Here is a 21,067-nt window from a genome sequence, read left to right as displayed (position 1 = left end):
CCACCAGCCCTGGAAGCAGTTGTGCTGGGAGCTGCGGGCCGCGTGGGGCGAGCTTGGCGCAGGGGAGGTCGAGGCTCGTGCGCGGGGCCCCCAGCAGCCGCCGCCTCCGGACCTGCGGAGTCTGGGCTTCGGCCGGAGGGTGCGGTCCCCTCAGGAGCGCGCCCTGCTCGTGGTGTTCACCAGATCCCAGCGCAAGAACTTGTTCGCCGAGATGCGCGAACAGCTGGGCTCTGCCGAGGCTGCGGGCCCCGGCGCGGGTGCGGAGTCGAGGCTGCGTTGCAGCAAGAAGCCCCTGCACGTGAACTTCAAGGAGCTGGGCTGGGACGACTGGATTATCGCCCCCCTGGAGTACGAGGCCTATCACTGCGAGGGTGTGTGCGACTTCCCGCTGCGCTCGCACCTGGAGCCCACCAACCACGCCATCATCCAGACCCTGATGAACTCTATGGATCCCGGCTCCACCCCGCCCAGTTGCTGTGTGCCCACTAAATTGACTCCCATCAGCATCCTTTACATCGACGCGGGCAACAACGTGGTCTACAAGCAGTACGAGGACATGGTGGTGGAGTCCTGCGGCTGCAGGTAGCGGCGCCTTCCCACGCCTTGGCCGGACCGCAGGGAAGCATGGCTGCAGAGAGGCGGAGGAGGAAGCTGGCCTTGGAGAGGCCGAGGGTGGGGCGACAGCTTGGACTTGAGAGGCGGTGTTAGAGGAGGGAGCACAGCCTTTCCAGAACCTCCCACTTGTAAGCCTAGAGGGAGAGATGGATTTTCACACTTTGCCTGGCCAACCTGGAAAAACAAGCCAAGGAAGATTTCTTTCTTGCTTTCTTTTTTTATTATTGTGGCTTCGGATTTCCGTGTGTATCGTACAGGTTTTAGGAGGAGGTGGGGGGAGTGGAGATACATACCTGTTTCTCATCCGTTCCATGAACTGAAAAAAAAAAAGTTTAAAAGGGAAGCAATGTGGGAAGAACCACGTTGACCACGTCTTGGCTTGGTTGTTTTCTACTTGTGTGAAGAAAGTGGGTTTTTTTCTGGACATGTGGTAAGCCCATGTCTTGTGATCTTTTAAGCAGAAATAGAGAAGTCAGGAAGGGTCTTGCCTTTAAAAGAGCTTTGAGAGAGGTGGGTTCAGGCACACCTTGTCACCCGCTTGTGTACTCCTGCCAGTTACCAGCTCTGTCCTGGCTTCCATCTGCACCAGGAACTGGTCACCTCATTGCCTCCTGAGGGCTCAGGCTGCTGCCTTTACAGTTGCTTTTTCTGGTGAGGGGGAAAGGGGAACTGGTATGGATGGAATGACAAGAATTAGTCCAAATGGAACCCCCTGAAGGATAATGAGAAACCACAAGGCCTGCCTCTGAAGGGGGCTGGCACGGAGAAGTATTAACCAGGCTGGAGATAGCCCACCCAAAAGCCCTTCCTGATGTCTCTTTCTAATACATTTCTTTAAACATAGTTTGTCAAAATTCAGACATTATCTTCTAAGGGGAAGGTGATTTCCGAGTTAAAAAAGGAAATAAAAGGGTAGAGGTGGGAGACAATATCATTAAGAATAATAGGTATTCAAGAGGGCAACAGGACCTAAGGAGTAGAAAGGCCGATATCCAGAGGGGAGATAGTGCCCCCCCCATCCCCATGTGGATAAAGGGACAGCCCAGGAGCAGGGAAGGGAAGAATGAAAAGGGACAGGAGTCTCTGTCTCTGAAGTTTCTTTAAAATCTATGTTCCCTCCCCCTCTCTGACATTCCTGAAAGATTACCAGCCAGCAATAGCCCAGGGCTCCCCCAGAAGAACTGTTTCAAATTGTAATTACCAGTTAGGAAATGTTTTTAAAACTTAGTAATGAGAAACTGTGAAAAGAGCCAAGTGTTGCATTGAGCTTGGGGTGGAAGATGGGGAACAGGCAGTAAGGAAGGAGGTAGGGACAGAATTCATCTTCCAGAAGGAACCAGGGGAGAGCTTACAGCAAAATTGACATACTCACTCCCAGAGTCAACAACAGAAACTTCCCCCCAGCCTGTGCCAGTATTATTTTTCCAAATTTGCCCATGAGTAGGCCTTTCGAAGAGAAAGCTTCCTCCTCATCTTGGACCATGAAATGGTTTAAACAAGGGACCTTCCCCCAGCCATTAAGAAACGTTTTGTTTTTTTCCTAAGTGGTTTTGCTCTCTACAGATCTAATCCTTGCTTATTTGGTTCAGAGAACTACAAACTATTAAAGAGAAGGTGGGAATGAGAATAAATGCTAATATAAAATGCTAAGTAAAACTAAAAAGACTTGGCCAGGAGAAATAATTTAAAATGCACATTTGCTTCGGATGCACTGTTGTTCTGTTAAGGCTGTATATATTTGTTTATTTAAGATGACTGAAAGTGCAAAGGGGAAATGGACAACATGCAATTCATCTTAATGTACAAAACATTATATGCACTCAAATGTTATAATTTCTAATATTTTTAAAGTTTATATTCGAGTTGTACAAAGTTAAGCATTAATCAGATATTTCATTCTTTCATAATGTTATCATTTTCTTAAATATTATTACAAAATTTTAAGTCTGTCTAATGGAGAGTTTTTTTTTAAAACTGTCTACCTCACTATAATACAAGTATTTACAACACTAAAGTTACCAGAGATCAATGAATATTCAAAACATTTTTTATAGAACACCTTTCCTGGACAATACTCAACCTAATACCATATTATTAAACTTATTTTTTCCCCTTGATAACTCAGCCTGGTTTATATGAATCTGTTTAGAAAAATCATTTTCTCAAGAAATTATCGTCAGCAGTCTTTATACCAGTATGAGTCTGAATGCCTGAAAACACACTGATTATTTTAATCTCTTTCATTTGGAATATTGTACTTCGCCTTCATAACTCTTTTTTGTGTGTGTGTATGTGTGTGTGTGCGAGGTTTTGCCTTAGTGCTTGCTGGAGAGAGCGAGACAGAGACAGTGTGGGGGACAGTGAGAAATTACCCCCCATGGGGATGGTCACACATCAATCCCTTCTCCTCTATTCTCCCCCCAGGATCTTGAGCACACACGCACATGTGCCCAGTGTGAGTTTCAAGTCACTGGGACTGGGATTTGAATTATGGTCGACCATGTGGGAGTTCAGCAATGTAACTGCTATGCTATCTGCTAGCTCCGCTCTCTATAACTCTTTAATAACTTTTTTTCAGGATATTTTTGTTTACTAAATATAAGCCAAATCCTTGTCAGCCATTAGAACAGCATTTATACCCCTATGTCTCCTCCCAGCATTTCACAAATCCAAATAGAAATTGGATTCTTAGATTTTTTTTAATGTTAAAAATAGTCTGGGTTAACAAGTGGCATGGTGGTTAAAGTAGCTGGGTCTCCCATGGCTGACTGCACAGTCTGAGTCTTGGACCTAGATTGAAAGACAAGTTGGTCTTTTGCACACATGTCCAAAATCCCAAAAGATGGAAAAGATGGAGGAGAAAGGATTGTAGCATAATCATGCCCCATGGCGGGGGAGGTGGAGATTACTTTTTGGGCTACCACCTCTGCCCACCCCCGACAGTGAGCACATGTGCCCTCTGGCAAAAGTAAAAGACAAAAAACTAAATTAGTGAGTTGTCTGTGTCAACCAAGATGTCACTAATTACTGTTTATATTTATGGTATACTGGAAATAGAAGATATAAAATACTTTTCTGTTTGCTCACTTGCTATAAATTGGGGAACCCATACGCAAGTGTGAGACCATGCGTTCACTGTGCCACGCATGCTGTTATTGCACATGTGTATCTCATTTAAACCCTTCAGAAACTCTATGAGATAGGTATTATAATAATCCCCATTTTACAGATGAGAAAACTGAGGGGCAGAGAATTCACATAATCTGCCTGTGGTCATTCAGCCAAGGAGTGGTGGTTAGGATTTTAAACCTAGTTTTCTCCAAGGAGTTAACCAATATACAGTTCTGCCCCCAGATCATTTGCTGGTTCTCTGATTGGTCCCTAAATCTTAGTATTGGCAATTTGCAATTAGTTACAAGTGTTAGGGGTAGCAGCTGAGGAAGAAGGAGCTGCCACAGGGGCACCAGAATACCCATAGCTTCAGAGTACGTGCATTGTGACTGCTGGGATAAGGGTTGCCGAAGATGGGCTTGGCTTGCAAAACTCAGCGAGGTCATAGCTTCTGGCTTGATTAGGAAACCAGTAGGTTCTGCACACTCTGCTGGGACTGCCTCGTGTGTGATTTCTTGTTATCAAAATAATGATCAATTTACAAACAGGTTATATTTCGAAAGACCCATCACAAATGGGAATGAGAAACATTTCCCCATGGAAACAATGCAGGGTACTTTGCAGATACTTTATTCCTATGATGAAAATTATTTTAAAAAACATTTTACCAGAGAGCCTGTGCACTCATGAGAGAGACAGGTGGGGAGAGAGAATGTGAGGGTTTGCAGATGATCACCTGGGAAAGCAAAACAGAAGCTCTTTCTCTTTACAGGGTAGAGGCTATTTTTGATACAGTTGAACATTCTTTGCATTTTTCCAACACTTTTTCTGCACCCCTGGATCTGAACCCCCCAGTCATCCACCTGCTCTGGGGACTACCAGTTAGCAACTTAATATGTTCCCAATCCAGAGATTCCCCTTTCTGCACAAATATTTCCATCTCCAACGTTATCTTCCTTTCTTCCCTCCATCAGAAAGGTTGTATCTTAATTCAGGTGTTAAGGAAAACCCAGTCTGATCAAATTGCATGAAGATGTAAATAGGAGGGTAATTCAAAAAGTCTGTGAAAAAGGTAATTAAAGTATGAGCTTATTTTAGTGCAAAAACTTTTGAAATCTATGCATAGTTTTTCATAATACACATTTTCCCATGAATTTTGGTGGGATTTGCATTTTAATAAGATTATCTTGGTTAACTCAGATTTCTTGTGAGTGATGTGGAAGAATGCAGACAATAGAGAGGAAGGCCCAACGCAATTGTGAGAGTTGTATAGGCTTGGCATTAGCGATGGAAGGACGAATGGAAACCCTTGCCAATGTGAGTTTTTCAGTTTCTTATGGGGATTTTTGTGCAAGGATGAGACTATTTATGGTCTATTTGTTTAAACATCAATATCTAATGTATTAGCAATGCATTTAATAACTTGTTTTTTTTTCTCCTCAAGCTCTTGGATATAATGTACGTAGGCCCCGTTAAGATACGTTTTTGCCCTTGTTTTGTTTATTTCTGTATGCGTAGCACCTGATAGTGCCTGACACATAGCAGAGACTCAATAAATGTTAAATGAATAACTTTACAAATCATATTTTACTTAAAAATTTAGTTTTTTGCTATAGGGCACGTGTGCTCACCAGAAAGACAGAGAGAGACAGAGAGACAGACAGCGAGAAATCACTCCCCCTAGGGGGGATGTCCATACTGCAATCCCTTCTCCTCCATTCTCCTCTTGGGATCTTGGGCACACACGCACACATGCCCGGTGTGAGTTTAAGCCACCGGGTCTGGGACTCGAACTGTGGTCGCCTACACAGGAGTCCAGCAACATAGTCATTACGCTAACTGCTGGTCCTTAAATCTAGTGGTTTTAACAGTCACTTTATTTTTTATTGTCTGAGGGCAGGCGAGCCAATCAGAGTCAGAGAGACAGAGACAGAGAAGATACTCCCTAATGGAGTGTGGTCATGCTGCAATCTCTTTTCCTCCCTTTCTGGATCCTGTTGGGATTTGGGGCATTCACACAGATGTGTCCAGTGTATTTTTCAAGCCACCCGGCCATAGCTGGGATTTGAACGACAGATGGCCATGTAGAGTCCAGTTCCCTTAACTGCTAGGTCCTGAGCCTGGTCCTTAACAGTCACTTTCAAGGGGGACCTTCATTAATGTCTCTTCAACTCAAGGTGAATGGACCAAATGCTATTAACCAGTTACGGTTATAAATCTGTTTAATAAACTTCTTTTAAATATTGTACACTGCTTCTATCAATTTAATATATTATATTTGTTTTTAAAGCCCTTCAGGTTTCTTTCTTTTTTGAAAAATTTGCTATAGGGCTCTTTCATTGGAGAGAGACAGAGAGAAAGGAAAAGTGAGAAGGTACCCCCTGGGGGTATGACTACTCCACAATCTCTTCTCCTCCATTCTCCTCACAGACATGCATGCACACATGTCTGATGTATTTTTCAAGTTGCCGGGTCTGGGACTTGAACTGTGCAGTTGGCTATGTGGGAGCCAGATGCCTTAACCATCTGGCTGGTTTGCCCTTCATGTTTCTTTAACAGGAAAATCCTTCTTCACATACTCAGACCATTCTGTGTAAAGCTAATACAGCAAACTTTTTTTTTCTTTTTTTTGCTATAGAGTGTGTGCACTTTCTGGAGAGAGACAGCAAGAAGGAAAGTGAGAAAGCACTCCCTGGGAGGATGGCCATGCCACAATCCCTTTTCGTCCATTCTCTGGGGTTTTTGGCACACATGTATACTTGCCTGGGGTGATTTCAAGCCACCAGACCCAGGACTCAAACTGTAGTCATCCTTGTGGGAGTCCAGTGCTTTAATCACCATGCCACCTGCTGGCCTCTAAATTAAACTTTTAAAGGTGGTGATTTGTAAGTTCTAGTAAGCATTGCAGTACTGTTTGTACCTTAATTTCTCAATTACCCATTTAAATTGATGTCAGAGGCTAACCTGTTAGATACCTTAGTGAACTGGATTTTTTAAAAGTTTGAAAACATTTGAAATACCATATATGTGTGTGTGTGTGTGTGTGTGTGTGTGTGTGTGTGTATTATCCCAATGATTGCAAAAACTGAATTTGAACTTCATACCAAAGTATTAAGAGTTTAGAATTGATTTACTTACTTAATCTCTGCTCTCCATTCTAAAATTTATCTGGGCTAAAAACACCAGTCCACTACTGAAAAATTATAGTGTCACAAGCAAAATGTCCTGGCCATTTCAGCAGACTATGACTGTAAACCTATGGAAGCTTTGGTCAAAAAAAGGGATAGATTATTCTGTGGGACACTGACCAACATGTCAAGTCTTTTTCAAGACTCACTGTAACAAACAGAGCCCCAAATCCATATCTTTAGAATTGACCCTCTCCTGGGTTCAAGCTAGGCCATTTAAATTTCTCTCCTGATTTGAGAAATTTGAATTCCACACTTCCCTTTAAGACGATAGGTAGCTTGGAGCCCAGTGGCAGCACAGCAGGAAAATGCTACACTGACCTGCATGGAGAGATTCTTGCTTCTTGTCTGAAGATCTCCCTGAACATGCTGGGTGCCCCCATGCCCATGATGGGGCTGACTGAGATTATGAGTGGATCATAAAATCAAGACCCTGTTAAGGGTGCTGTCTCTCTGTCTCTGTCTCTCTTGCAAATGGAAGACATAAATAAGCTTAAGAACTGTAGCTAATGTTCTTCACTCATGAATTAGATTTCATATTTATTTGTCTCGAGACATGTCCTTGTTTTCACCTTTAGCTTTAAAAATACTTTATTGCCACTGTATTGAATGATTCCATCCTTACATAATTCTTCCATAACCTCTTTTGACTTTAATCCCAAAGTCTGATAATCTGAACTCCATGTTTTCCTCCAGTATTCTTCCTGTCTCAAAGAGTTACAACTCTTACAGATATGAAAATGGCATCTAATGGAACTTGACGTTCCTCGTTCTTGTCTAGTTCCATGGTTACAACAGTCAAGTTGTGTTCATGAACATGGTCCCTATACTTGAGGCATTTCTTTTTCTTTCTTTCTTTCTTTCTTTTTTTTTTTTCGGAGAAGTTTTTGCTATAGGGCACGTGCACTTGCCAGAAAGACAGAGAGATATAGAAAGACTAAAAGTGAGAAATCCCCCCCCGGGGGGATGGCCATACTGCAATCCCTTCTCCTCCATTCTCCTCTTGGGATCTTGGGTATGCATGCACACACGCCCGGCGTGAGTTTAAGCCACCAGGTCCAGGACTCGAACAGCGGTCGACTACATGGGAGTCCAGCAATGTAGTCATTATGCTAACTGCTGGTCCCTTGAGGCATTTCTAAGACTATTATTGTTACTGTTGTTTTATTAGGTAATCTTTACAGCCACTCTGCTTGTTGTTACTCTGCTTTACACATGAGAAAATTAAGGTTTTGAGAGGCTCAGTAACTTGCTTGAGAGGAACTAGGATTTAATCTGGAAGAATTAAGCCACATTTTCAACCACTCATTTGCTTAGAACCATTTAGTGAGTTACATAGTCTGGCAGGCACTTTTTCAATCTCTGGGAAACTTTACATACAGAACCAGTGATAAAAAAAAGTTCAGAACTGAAGTTGAACTTCCAAGGTTTTCCAGGCTTTTAAAGGCAGTATGTTCCCTTTACCAAAGTTCTCCTTTTTAGGACTTATTCCTTTCCTACTTATGAATTCTCTCAGATCTTTAAAAATAATTGATTAACTAGTAACAGATATTTTAAATTTAAACTGGCACATATTAACTGTATACATTTGTGGGGTACAGTATGATTTTTCAGTATATATATATATATATATATAATATATATAATGTTTAGTTTTCACATCATGGTAATTGGCATATCCGTTTTCTCAGATATTAGTCATTACTTTATGTGAGAAATCCCCCTCTGAGGGGGATGGCCATGCTGCAATCTCTTCTCCATTCTCCCCTTGGGATTTTGGGCATGCACGCACAAACACCTGGCGTGAGTTTTAAGCTGCAGGGTCTAGAACTGGAACCATGGTTGACTACGTGGGAGTTCAGTGACGTAACCATTATGCCAACTGCTGGTTCCTCATTTAGTAATTTTTGATAGACTTTTGAAGGTTGTATTACTTTTTGACACAAATGGTAGTCTGAATAAGAGACTTAATTCATGAAATAGCTGTGAATATATTCTGCCCATTTACCATTTGGCAAGTACTGTGTTTGACATAAGGATTTAAATAGGAACTTCTCTGTGAAAGAGAAGACTAATTACAATTATTGCACAGGGACCAGCATTGGGCATAATGGCCATGTCGCTGAACTCCCATGTAGTCGACCATGATTCGAATCCTGGACCCGGTGGCTTAAACTCGTGGTTGGGGGGGTGTGATTTCTCGCTTTCTGTCCCTCTGCCTCTGTCTTTCTGGTGAGCACATGTGCCCTGTAGCAAAACCCTGTCCAAAAAAAAAAAATTACACAGTTTGATAAACAGTGTTAAAAATTCAAATAACATGATGAGAAAGCAGATCTTCTTTTTTTCTTTCTTTTTTTTTTTGAGAGTTTTTTTTCGCTATAGGGCGCGTGCGCTTGCCAGACAGACAGAGACAGAGAGACAGAAAGCGAGAAATCACCCCCCCAGGGGGGATGGCCACGTTGCAATCCCTTCTCCTCCATTCTCCTCTCGGGATCTTGGGCACTCACGCACACACGCCCGGCGTGAGTTTTAAGCCACCTGGTCAGGTTTGCGAACCACGGTCGACTACGTGGGAGTCCAGTGACATAGCCATTATGCTAACTGCTGGTCCCTCCTTTTCACGAAAGTGAGTTAAATTGTTTTTTGAATTTCTGATTTGTACATGGTAATTTTACATCTTTGTGAGGTATAGTATGGCTTTAGAAAGCATTTATACAGGGCCCGCAGATGGCGTGGTGGTTGAGGTACTGGACTCCCACATGACCGACCTTAATTTGAATCCTTGACCTGGGGGCTTGCTTCTCATTTTTTTTTTTTCTTTCTCTCTCCTGCTTTCCCTCTTTCTCTGGTGAGCACATGTGACTTAAGGCAAATTTAAAAATTAAAAATAAATAAATAAATTAAAGAACTACAAATAGGAATCAGGTAGGTTCTGTTCAAGAGGTCCAAATATGGACCTGAATTTAGAAAACATAACATATATACATTGTGCAATAATCAAGTCAAGGATATAAGCACATTCCCCATCTCTGAAATTTAATACTACACTATATTGTGCACACCAGAAGATCGTTGTACTGGTTGTTCTGAGGCGTGTATTGCTTTGTCATTGATATACATTACTCAACTGTGATACACAGTTCCAAAATCTATCCACTTGTTTACCTGTACTCTTGTGCCTTTGAACCAGTTTCTCCCCACTCCATATCAAGCATCTAATTTCAAAGTAAGTTTTTAATGAGCCACTCACCTTCATCGTTCACCTCTCACAATGGCAACACATTTTTATCAAAGCCTTCACCCTTGGTGTAATCATAAAGTTATTTTTTTTCCTACCTAAAATGAACCTTGCCTTTGGAGAATCAACATCTTATTAAGGCTATTGAGCAGATTCCCCTGGACTCTGTATTTTAGTAAGTTATCTTAAAGCTTATGGAGAGGATGATGTGAATCACCCTGCTATGTTATACTTGATAGAATGAACTCTGGGAATAGATATTCAGATAAACCAATGGAGAGAATTCATCCTGAGACCAAAAGAGGAGAAAAAAGTAGGTGTGTCAGTTAGGATCAAGTTCATTGCTTACAATAAAAGTTCTCAAACAACAGTGGCTTAAGCCATATAGTTATTTCTCTCCTCTAAAAACCCAAAAATAGAACCTGGAGTTTGGCATTTCAGTGTTGCTTTGGTGGTGTTTTAATAATCAGATAATTTTTTTTTTCATCATTTAAATGCATGATCTTCACCTTTGTCACAGAATACAAAATAGCCACCAGAGCTCCAGTAATCACATCTATGTTCCAGTAGGCAAGAAAAAGAGAAAAAAAAAAAAAAAAAAGCAAAAACAGTGTACCATTGAACAGAATCAGTCACCTTTAAGGAGCCTTTTTTAGAAGTCTTACATAATACTTTCACTTACATTTCATTGGCTGAATTTAGTCAGGGTCCCCACTTGGCTACAAAGGAGTGTGAGAAATGTAACCTTGTTTGCACACATTACTGGTGCAAATAAAACTGTAACCATGGGAGAAGGGAGAAAATGGATGGATGGGAGACATTGGTAGTCTGTGAGACAATAGGCATGAGTATAGACTACCAGACCCCACAATTTTTAGAAAGAGTTGGCATAAATTCTTCCTAGAAGTATGGGATATCAATGGAAAAAGAAAGGGCAAAAGAAGCCGGAAATGTAGATTGAGTTTGTTTTTTAAATTGGCTAGAAAAAAATTACCTCCTTTTCTCAGTTATAACCATTCCTCACTTCAAGACACAGCTGGTTAATGACCACTGGGACTTGTGGCCAGATCTCCAGTGTAGGTTTTTGAATCTCTTTTCTGTTTTTTTTTTTTTTTTTCTGGTTTCCATAGTTGGTTAGTATTCACTGCATGAAGCATTTGTAAGCATGCAAGACCACAGATTTTGTTCATTGTTACCAAGTTGGAGTTTCCTTTAAACTTTTCCATTATTCAGAATTAAAAAAGAAATACTGTGTTGTGGTGTGTCTTGTCACTTTCTGGTGCTTATCTAATGCATGCTTTTCGTGTAGATAGAATTACTTTGTTCTAGTGTGATCTCTATCAAAAAATACATACCCTATAGCACCAGCACAGCCCACAAGACACTTGCCTTCAAGCTCCTTGCTTATCAACCAATTCGTGTCATGACCTAGTTGTGGGAAGGAAACTCAGTCATTAAGTGAGACGTGCCTGTATGAAGATGATTTATCTTAAGGAATATTGAGTGTTACTGTACAGTGTGCTTTTAAGATACTGCTTTTTAAAAATTACCTGGAAAATCGTGGCCCCGTGAGGAGAGAATGCTCATCTCATGGGGAAGGAGGGTAGAGTGTTCGCTTTTGTTCCCTAAACAGCAGCAGCAGCTGGTTTTGCTACAAATGGAACAGCAGCAAAGGGGTTAATGAGTCAGTGTGGACTGAGGGCTAGAAGATGAAAACCAGTAGACTGCGATATTATTTTTATTGTGTTGACACAGATGCATTTCCTCATAGATTTATAAGAAACTTTTAATTTTCAAAATACTCTGCTCCTTGCTTTACAAATTCCATTTTACTTATGTATGTGTCATCTATACTGCGGCCTCGCCAGGGGAGAACAACAAAAGAAAAGACTTCCCTTTGCTTTGAGGTTTTATGTTTATGTGGAACATTTTTACTGAGTCAATAAATTGCTGCTTACCAGAGAGCATTCCCCAAAGCAATGGATCTTCAGAGCAGTTTCTGGAATTTGGAAAAGGCACTAGCCATCCAGGAAGAGAACATAGGCAGAGGAATGGACCTACAAACTACTAACATCACCACCACCAGTAATGATAAGAAACAGCAACCATTTATTTGCTGCTTACAATACTAAGTGCTATTCAGGCCACTGGCTCTCTCCTCCATTTCCTCCTCTCCACTTGTACTCTCCCCATGCACAGATAAGACAATCAAGGCTCAGGGGGTTAAACAGAATGCCAGTGGATACAGCCAGAAGCCAAAGCCGAGATCCTCACTAAGCAATTCGATCCCAGAGCCGGCCGTGGTCCTAACCACTGTGTAATATTGTCTCACAAACATCCTCAGAATCTGCTCCATCTCTTATCACCAACAAAGCCTTGGATTTGCTGGTAGAGAAAAAAATGCTTGAAATCTAACTGGGCTCCTCTAGTATCTGTTTTGACAGCCGAAATTAATTGTTCATTTTCTGAGCACTTCTTCGCAAACTTGTTCTAATGACCTGAACTGCTGTCTCCTTCCTTTTCAGCTTGGCAGGGCTCCCTGGTGTGGAGCTGACAGGGAGCGGGCAGTCGGAGAACTTCACTGATACAGACAGAGCCCTGGCAGGGCTGCAGGCTTTTATGAGAAAGGAAGTGATTGTTCTCACTCTGTGCAGTTGCTGAGAATGATGGTGGGCATTTTCTGACTCTCTGATTGGAATGAAAGCCTCACAAAGCTGACTAAACCCAATGTGATAATTGAGTTGAAGACCGGCCTATCTCACATCTTTGTTTTGTTTTCCAAAGAAAGATGAACTGTCTTTCTCACACTCTACCTCTGAGGGCTCAGAGGAAAGGGAGGGGGGGACCTTTCCTTCCTCTGCATTCTCCCTCAGTGTTGACCAGAAGAGGGAGCAGCTTCCACTGGCAGGTGAAAAGCATACATGCACATGTTAGAATGGGCATCCACCTACCAAGCTGCTCAGATTCTTAGGGCATTGTTAAATGTAAACATACCATGGAGACTAGAAAATACCAGTATTTTCTGACAGCTTTGTCCCCCTGGTACCATTTTAGGCAATTTTATTTTGAAACATGCAGAAAGTGTGCCCAAATGTGCATTGATGACTTGAAAGCCCGCAACACCCCTCTTATTGCTATCGCCGATCCAGATGCTATGTGAGAAACACACAGGAGACATGAATTCTATGGGCAAGGTACTTGTAGTTTAAAATGTGAAAGCGAGGGAACCAGCGGTTAGCGTAATGGCTATGTCGCTGGACTCCCACGTAGTCGACTGCGGTTTGCGTCCAGGACCCAGTGGCTTAAAACTCACGCCGGGCGCGTGTGCGTGCGTGCCCAAGATCCCGAGAGGAGAATGGAGGAGGAGGGATTGCGGTGTGACCATCCCCCCCGGGGGGTAATTTCTCGCTTTCTGTCTCTATGTCTCTGTCTGGCGAGCGCACGCGCCCTATAGCGAAAAAACCTCTCCAAAAAAAAAAAAATGTGAAAGCGATAAAATAGATAAACACCACCATTTCCTCTCTTCACTCTTCATTTTGTCTGTTCCTCCTTCTGGTAAATAATGCAGAATGCACATAAATAGGGGAAGATGATGTTTGGCTTTCGGTATAAAAAATTTCTCCCCTAAGTCTTCACAACCATGGCAGGATTCCTGACGCAGGTGAACTCCAAATGGGTTTTAATTAAGAGAAGAAATGTAAATTTGAAGCATGAAGGTGGTAGCATTAAGGTGATAGACCTTGGTGGAGGAAGATCCGCCTCATAAGACAATTGTTAGGGAAGACCACCTATGGGCTGGCCAGGTAAGGTCCCAGTTTATATTTGCTGTCCCAGTGAAACTATTAGTAGCGCCCTCTTCCTTGTTCAGGTGTCCTGGTTTGGTTGGTAAATTGTATAGTTGCTCTGGCTTTAATTTACATATGGCTGATGGCTGAGGAATATATCACATACTTAGTAATGCATGAGGGAGGCCGGGATAGATTTTTGTAGAGACAGTTGTAAGACAAGAAAAAAAAAAAAAGATGATGGGAACGGTGAAAAGTGAGCTGGTTGGTTATGCCTGTCACAAGGACACAAGGGGAAGGTGTAGTCTCCTGTGGTAGCAAGGTTGCTGTTTATCACATATTTATCACGTATAAAATGTGGGACACAGTTGGTACTCGTGAGGTGGGTGGAACTGCGTGCAGGTAGAGGAAGCAGAACTGGATGTGAGAAAATGATAGGAGCAAAGCGAAGAGTGAGTGCTCGGGGACAGGTATCTAGGGTGAAGTGAGGAGGGCACTGTAGATTCTCTTGCTAGTGGTTGGACAAAGGGACAGAAGAGACAATGGGGACGTAATGGTTTAGGGACTAGAAAAATGTAGAGCAGATGAAGCTCCGAGAGTGGAGAGGTGGTAAAGACCTCGCTTTCTGTGTGCCAGCACCTGTGAGGCATGGCAGACAGATGGTTGTGTGGAGGGCAGTTCTCAGGAAACTCAGTTTTGGTACATTAAGCCAATCACAAATAAACAGTTCTAATCAGAGTGATAAACGTTTGAGATGCACAGTCAGGGAAGGATTAATGCTACTTCAAGGTGGGGAGAGGGATCCTCAGGAGAGCAGCTGAAACTAGTGTCAAGGAGTTGGAGATGGGGCGGGGGGCCTGGGAGAAAGGACAGCAATTTCCCAGCAGGAGGGGGAGGAAGGGAGGAAGAGAACGTCATGCCAGGTGGAAGGATCCATGTGAGAACATGCAGGGAGGTGCGACTGGAGTGCAGGAGATCTCTAGGATGGTGGGGGCAGGTGACAACACATGCTGAGCAGTTTCGCATTCAAGCTAGGGCATAGGAACTTTGTTTTGCAGCTCACGATGGACAGTTATTAAAGGAGAGCGTCCTTTAGTAAGGACACTTACTTTCTCTGGGCATTGGCTGGAAGGGCACTGAAGGAGAATGACTAGAGCAAGGGAGATGGAGAAACTATGAGAGCGTCCCCGAGATGGCAAAAGCAGAATGGAGAAGAGGGAGTGGATTAGCGACACTCGCAGGGCTGGTGTGAAAGGTCTTGTGGGCAATTTGGGCATGGAAGGTGAAAGAGAGAGAGAGAGAAGACTCAGATATTTTGACTCTGAGGAAAGCTTTGGGAGGGTGGAGGAAAGAGACAGTCTCAGAAATAGAACTTCAGGGATATAAGAAATGAGTTTGGTGAAAGAAAGCAGAGGCAAGTTCAGAGAGCTTAAGCCTGGAGGGGAGGGTTGAGATGGAGTGATAGTTTGATGGTGGGGAGGGGACAGGGAACAGGAAGGAGAAAGGTAGAGGCGGGCATGTTGCCAAGGCTAAATGAAAGTGGTTTTGTCTTGTTTGCTAAGATGGATGGGAAAGCCTGGGTATATTTGGTTTTGATGGGGTTACAGGAACAGAAGAAAAAAGCTGATGAAAAATGAGGGAGATTCTGTGGTCACTAGAGTAAGCAAACAGCTTCAGCAGATGTTCTGGTGCTGGGCTTATTACCAGCAGGTACAGCAAATCTCATAGATGGTGGCGGGGAGTTAAAATCCAGGAGAAATAGGGGGAAGGCAGACAGAGAGAAGTTGTTGAAGAGGCAGAGACAAAAGTGGATCAATAATAAAGTATCCACGGAGATATCAGCAGAGAGTGAAGAGAAGAAAGGGTTGCATGGAGTCCTGTGGGTACCGAATGACGGAAGACAAGGCTGAAACACAGAGAGCAAGGTTAGGATTGGAACTGGGCGTTGGTTGTTTCACCATCAAACATTCATATGCATTTCTTGAGGTGAGAATACTAGATCTTGTTTTGGGAAAATCCCTCTCATTCAAAGATTAGACCTAGCACTTAGAGTTTAGATGGCTGCTCTGAGCCCCAGCGTCGGAGTGACTTAGTGCAATCCCAATAGTGTATTTCACCCCCTGGCGTACTGACTAGTACAAGTCCATGCACCTAGCTCAAGTCAGAGCCAGGGAGGCCCAAGTCTGGGACTTTCTTTCTTTCTTTTTTTTTTTAGAGAGATTTTTGCTATAGGGCCTGTGTACTTGCCAGAGAGACAGACAGAGACAGAGAGACATAAAGTGAGAAATCACCCCCCAGGAGGGATGACCATACTGCAATCTCTTCCCTCTATTTTCTCTTCAGGATTTTGGGCAAATACATGCCCGGCGTGAGTTTTAAACTGCCTGGTCCGGGACCTGGACCACAGTAGACTATGTGGGAGTCCAGCAACGTAACCATTACACCATCTACTGGCCTTTTTTTTTTTTTCCCCTTTTTTATCAAGCTGTTGAGAGAGAGGATCTTTCTTTTATGCTGACTTTGAATTTAGAAGGATGTAAATGGGAGCTGCTCTAGAAACTGTACAACCTCAAGGGCAGAGTCCATCTGAGAATGCAGCTAGCAGAGTGGAATGACAGCTCATAAATGGAGGAAGAACCTGGGCCTTCCTGACATCATCTGAGCACCATGTCTGAAGCCAGTTCTAGTTCTGCAATTTTCAGTTATGTGAGCATTATATCGATTCTCTTTTGACTGAGCCATTTAGAGTGGGTTTTCTTTTCTTTTTTTTAAATAATTATTTTATTTAAATTTATTTATTATTATTTAATTTGATCAGTGAGAGACAGAGAGAGAGAGAGAGAGAGAGAGAGAAGGAAAGTGAGAAAGCAAGCTGCCAGGCCAGGACTTGAACTGTGGTCAGCCATGTGGGAATTCAGTGCCCTTAACCACCACTCCACCTGTTGGCCCCTAGATTGGGTTTTCTTAGTTGGCACTGAAAGAATTACAACGGATCAAAGGGTGTAGTGAAAATGTTAAATGAATGAAGAAGGGAGATAGTTGAGTACAGGAATAGAAGAGAAGTAGAATCAAAGAGATCATTGGAGTCCATGAAGATAAGGCTGATAGAGATGGAAAGGGAAGGACTACCTGACCAGGGATAGCCAGGCCTTTAACATCTGGGAAGGGGCACCTTTGGACTAAGTATATTTCATAGGTGAATGTAGCCTAGGAATGAAAGTCATCCTGGGAGTTCAGCTGTTTTCTCTCCTCTACAGAAGAGAATGAATTGCAGTGATGATAATCACTCTGCAATACAGATAAAAGCCTATTCATTCATTCACTGTTTTATTCATTGGCTTAGTAAAAGTTTATTAGCATCTGCAAAACAGCATGCTAAGAATAGGAAGGTGTTTGGGCTGGCTCCGTTGCCTAGTGATTAAAGGAGCTGGATTCCATGTGGTTGACTATGGTTTGAATTCATCCCTGGTGGCTTGAAAAACATGCCAAATCCTGACAGGATGGAGATATGGAGAAGGGATTGTGGTGTAACTATGCCTCCTTGGAGGGGTGCTTTTTCTCTCTCTGCTGAGCACATGTGCCCTCTGGCAATTAAAAAAGAAAGATGAAAAGGTGGGGAAAAATTCCATCTTCTTCCTAGAGATGCTTCAATGAGAAAGGGCAGCAGTCAGACATAATCATAGTGCTGAGTGGTCTACAGACTGGGAATAAGTCCACAGAGTCTGAGCTCAGAGGAAACCACAGAGAAGTAGCTACAAAGCTAGAAGAAATTAGTAAAAGTTGCAGTTACTAACTATCTGAAAGAATTGCTGGTTTTGGCCCCAGAGGTCTAGGTGAGCTTTGTTCCCTCTTAGAGTCTTGGTTCCACACTGGAAAAGAGGTACCAGATGAATGTGTTTCTGTTTTCCTGTTCTCTTTGTTTTAATGTGAATAGACATTAAGTGTGTTACCTTCCGGTGGTTGTAGGATGCTCTTCATCTAGGGAGTTAGGTATGGAGTTTGAAAGTCCTCCTGCCTTTTACAAACTGGTGGCCTGAAGTCAATTTTCTTTCTTGGTTATATTGACTCTTGTAGGCTGAACAGGCTCACCATGCTTGCCCTTCAGAAGAGCTTGTCTAAGCAGCTGCAACATGTATTTGATGCAATGAAAAAGCAATTTTTGTCTTTGAAATAAATACTAACTTTTCTCCTTCTGTAAGCCTGTCTAGATGATCAAAAGCCAGATAAGACCCTGAAACAAATTCCTTTTTACCATTTGCAGTGTAAAAAGCTCCTTGATTTCCAGCGGACCCTCCCCTTTCATTAATGGAAACAGAGTTCTTATCTTGATGTATGTGTAGCTGCTGCTTCTTCAGTTCTGACAACAAGAAAAGTGAGCAACAGAAAATAACGAAGCCCTGAAAAATTGCTGTATGATATCACTGACGTTTCTCTTTCTTTCAGACCAAATCCACCCATGCATCATGTCTGAGAAACGAAGAGTACGAGAGAGATCTGTTACGTTGACAGTTGGCAAAATTATTGTCTTTTAAATAGTCAATGATTATTGAATCATCCTCTTCTAGATACAAAGACAGTTGATAGAATGGGGAAGACATACTTTCCATTTTTCTCTTAGAAGCTTCTAAACTAAAAATGGTAAAAATCAATGAGAAAGAAAAATAATTGAAAAACCAGAGTTGTAATAATCACAGAATCTCTAGAATCAGTGGGTGCAGCTTCCTGGGCCATGTGCCATTCTTACAGTTTGTGATAAGCAGGAAAACGTTATTTTTTTGTTATCCACATACTTTTTTTAAGAGTTTTTTTCTTTTTTTTTTTTTTTCTCTGTAAGGGGTGTGTGCTCGCTGGGGAGATAGAGAAAGACAGACAAAAAGTGAGAAATCACCTCCCAGAGGGGATGGTCATGCTGTAGTCCCTTCTCCTCCATTCTCCTCTTGGGATTTTGGGCACACATGCCCAGCATGAGTTTTAAGTGGCTGGGTCTGGGACTTGAACTGTGGTCAACTACATGAGAGACCAGAGACATAGCCATTATGCCATCCGTTGGTCCCCTCCACATAGTTTAAGGGGAGTAGAAAATAAAAATAAATTCTACCCTCTATGGAATACTACTCAACCATAAAAAACAATGAAACCTTGACATCTGATACAAAGTGGATGGATATGGAAGATTTAGTGCTAAGCAGCAAGCCAGACTATGAAAGATAGACTTCATATGTCCCCATTCAATATATACTAAATGTCTGTGCTCTATAGCAGAAACTGAAAGATTGGAAGATATAATAGCAGGTAGGGCAACTATAGATACCAGAGATAGTAAGGGGGAAAGTAGGGTGTAGAGAATAGGGGGAGGGAAGAAGGGGAACAGGGAAAAACAATGTTTGATACGATACATTTAATTAACACAAACAATGAAAAGTTATTTTCTTACGATAATGTATATGGTAATGTTTTTGTCTTGACTAATATGCACTGTATTTATGCTGGGAAAACCCATGTCATACGCTGTAAAAACATATAGTGATTAAATGTAAGTAATATATATATTTAAAAACAATTAAAAACCAAATTCTACCCCTGAGGAAAATCTTGCATATCCACTCTGTCTCTCATGCCAGTCAAGTGGGTGTCAAGTTCTGGGTGGTGCCCAGGGATGGACACAGCATTGAGTCCACCAGCACTTACAAGAACAGTGATCTGTAGCCAGGCCAGATCTCCATGTGTTGCAATGGCATTTACAGGCAGTCTATTTCTTTCTTATTCCACTTAGGATGAGTAAATGCCAGGTACCATGAAATATGTTTGTGTAAGTCCTTTTGGCCAAATACGCAGACCAGGCAGTTTTGTCTTTTGTCATTATGAAACAGACTAGGGCCATAGAAAGGAGGAAGCAGAGCTGAGAGACTTTGTCATAAAATGGTGTATCTAAGGTTATTGTGATAACCACCATACCTCTATCATAATGCATATCTAGGGGTTCTAAAACTGTTACAGGCTTCAAGGCTTCCATCTGACTTCCTGGCTGAGTGGAACATGGCCTGTGGCAGGGTAACCTTTTCATTTTCAAGATCTATGACCAGGACCCTGACCACTTCATGACAGCCTGGTGCTGTCACCCAAAGTCTTAGATGCCCTGACCAAATACTATCCTCTCTGTCTTTTGGTGGAACCACTAATAATGGAGTATCTAATTTGCCCCTGAAACCTCAAGCTCTGACAGACAGTGGCCCCAGCTACTTCATCTTGATCTGCCTGTCTCTGTCTCCTAGGCCAGTTCAATACTCAATTCCACATGCTGGTCATCTGCCTAGACCCTATTCCATACCTCACTTCTTTGTACCAGGTTTTGCTTCACTCACAAGCCTGGAAAATTGGTAGTACTCAGCCTTAAGTACTACCCAACAAACCCTGAATGTCAAAGCAAGATGGTAGCATGTGACCCATGTTATACAGCTACCACCATCATCAACATTTTCTGTGGGCAGAGTCTCTGAAGGAAGAGAGAGAGCAGCAGCTACTACAAAAAAAATGGATTCCAAATAACATTAAAATAATTATGACATTTCAGCCCATGGGCTTGAGGTGGTCATTAAGCAAAATCCACCATTCAAAATCTCTTCAAGGGAATCTCCTGATCTAAACAGTTCAGTCCTATATCCCATTTGAAAGCTTCCTGTACTGGAACACCAGGAAAGGAATGGGTGAAATGCAGTTCCTGGAGGATGAGAGCAGTGGGAACATTTTTATCTCAGAAAATCAATAGTATTGGGATATCACAAGAAAGAAGAGAAGGAATTTTAGTGAAGAGGTCTGAGGAAGGATCCCTTCTACCTCTATTTTATTTATTTATTTATTTATTTATTTGGTAACACATTTTATTTATTTATTTATTTTTTTTCTCTTTAAATTTATTTGTTACATTAATTCACTACATCATTACAACATACAAATGAATTTTCCATCCAAAATACACTGTGTATTGACTCAATCAAGCACATCAACATACATGTTATCAGCAAATAATTTTCCAATTCTTATGTCTTGTATACTTTGTTTTTTGTTTTGCCCTCCTTATTCCCCATCCCTCACCCTCTGCCATGTCCCACCCTCCTCCCACATTGTCTCTG

The 21,067-nt window shown here is 42.2% G+C and overlaps 1 protein-coding gene across 1 annotated transcript in view; it reads left to right on the top strand.

The window, feature by feature from the left end:
* The window catches only part of GDF6 (growth differentiation factor 6), an 18,720-nt gene extending 16,232 nt beyond the window's left edge, over positions 1-2,488 (top strand). The window contains 1 exon segment of the mRNA XM_027765486.1: positions 1-2,488. This exon segment is cut by the window's left edge and continues 84 nt beyond it. Coding sequence (XP_027621287.1) covers positions 1-586 — 586 coding nt within the window. The 3' untranslated portion in view covers positions 587-2,488.
* The last annotated feature ends 18,579 nt before the right edge of the window (positions 2,489-21,067 follow it).

Source organism: Tupaia chinensis, unplaced genomic scaffold (genome assembly GCF_000334495.1).
Source record: "Tupaia chinensis unplaced genomic scaffold, TupChi_1.0 Scaffold138407_1, whole genome shotgun sequence".
Taxonomy (NCBI): Eukaryota; Metazoa; Chordata; class Mammalia; order Scandentia; family Tupaiidae; genus Tupaia; species Tupaia belangeri.
This window is presented reverse-complemented; position numbering and strand designations above follow the sequence as displayed.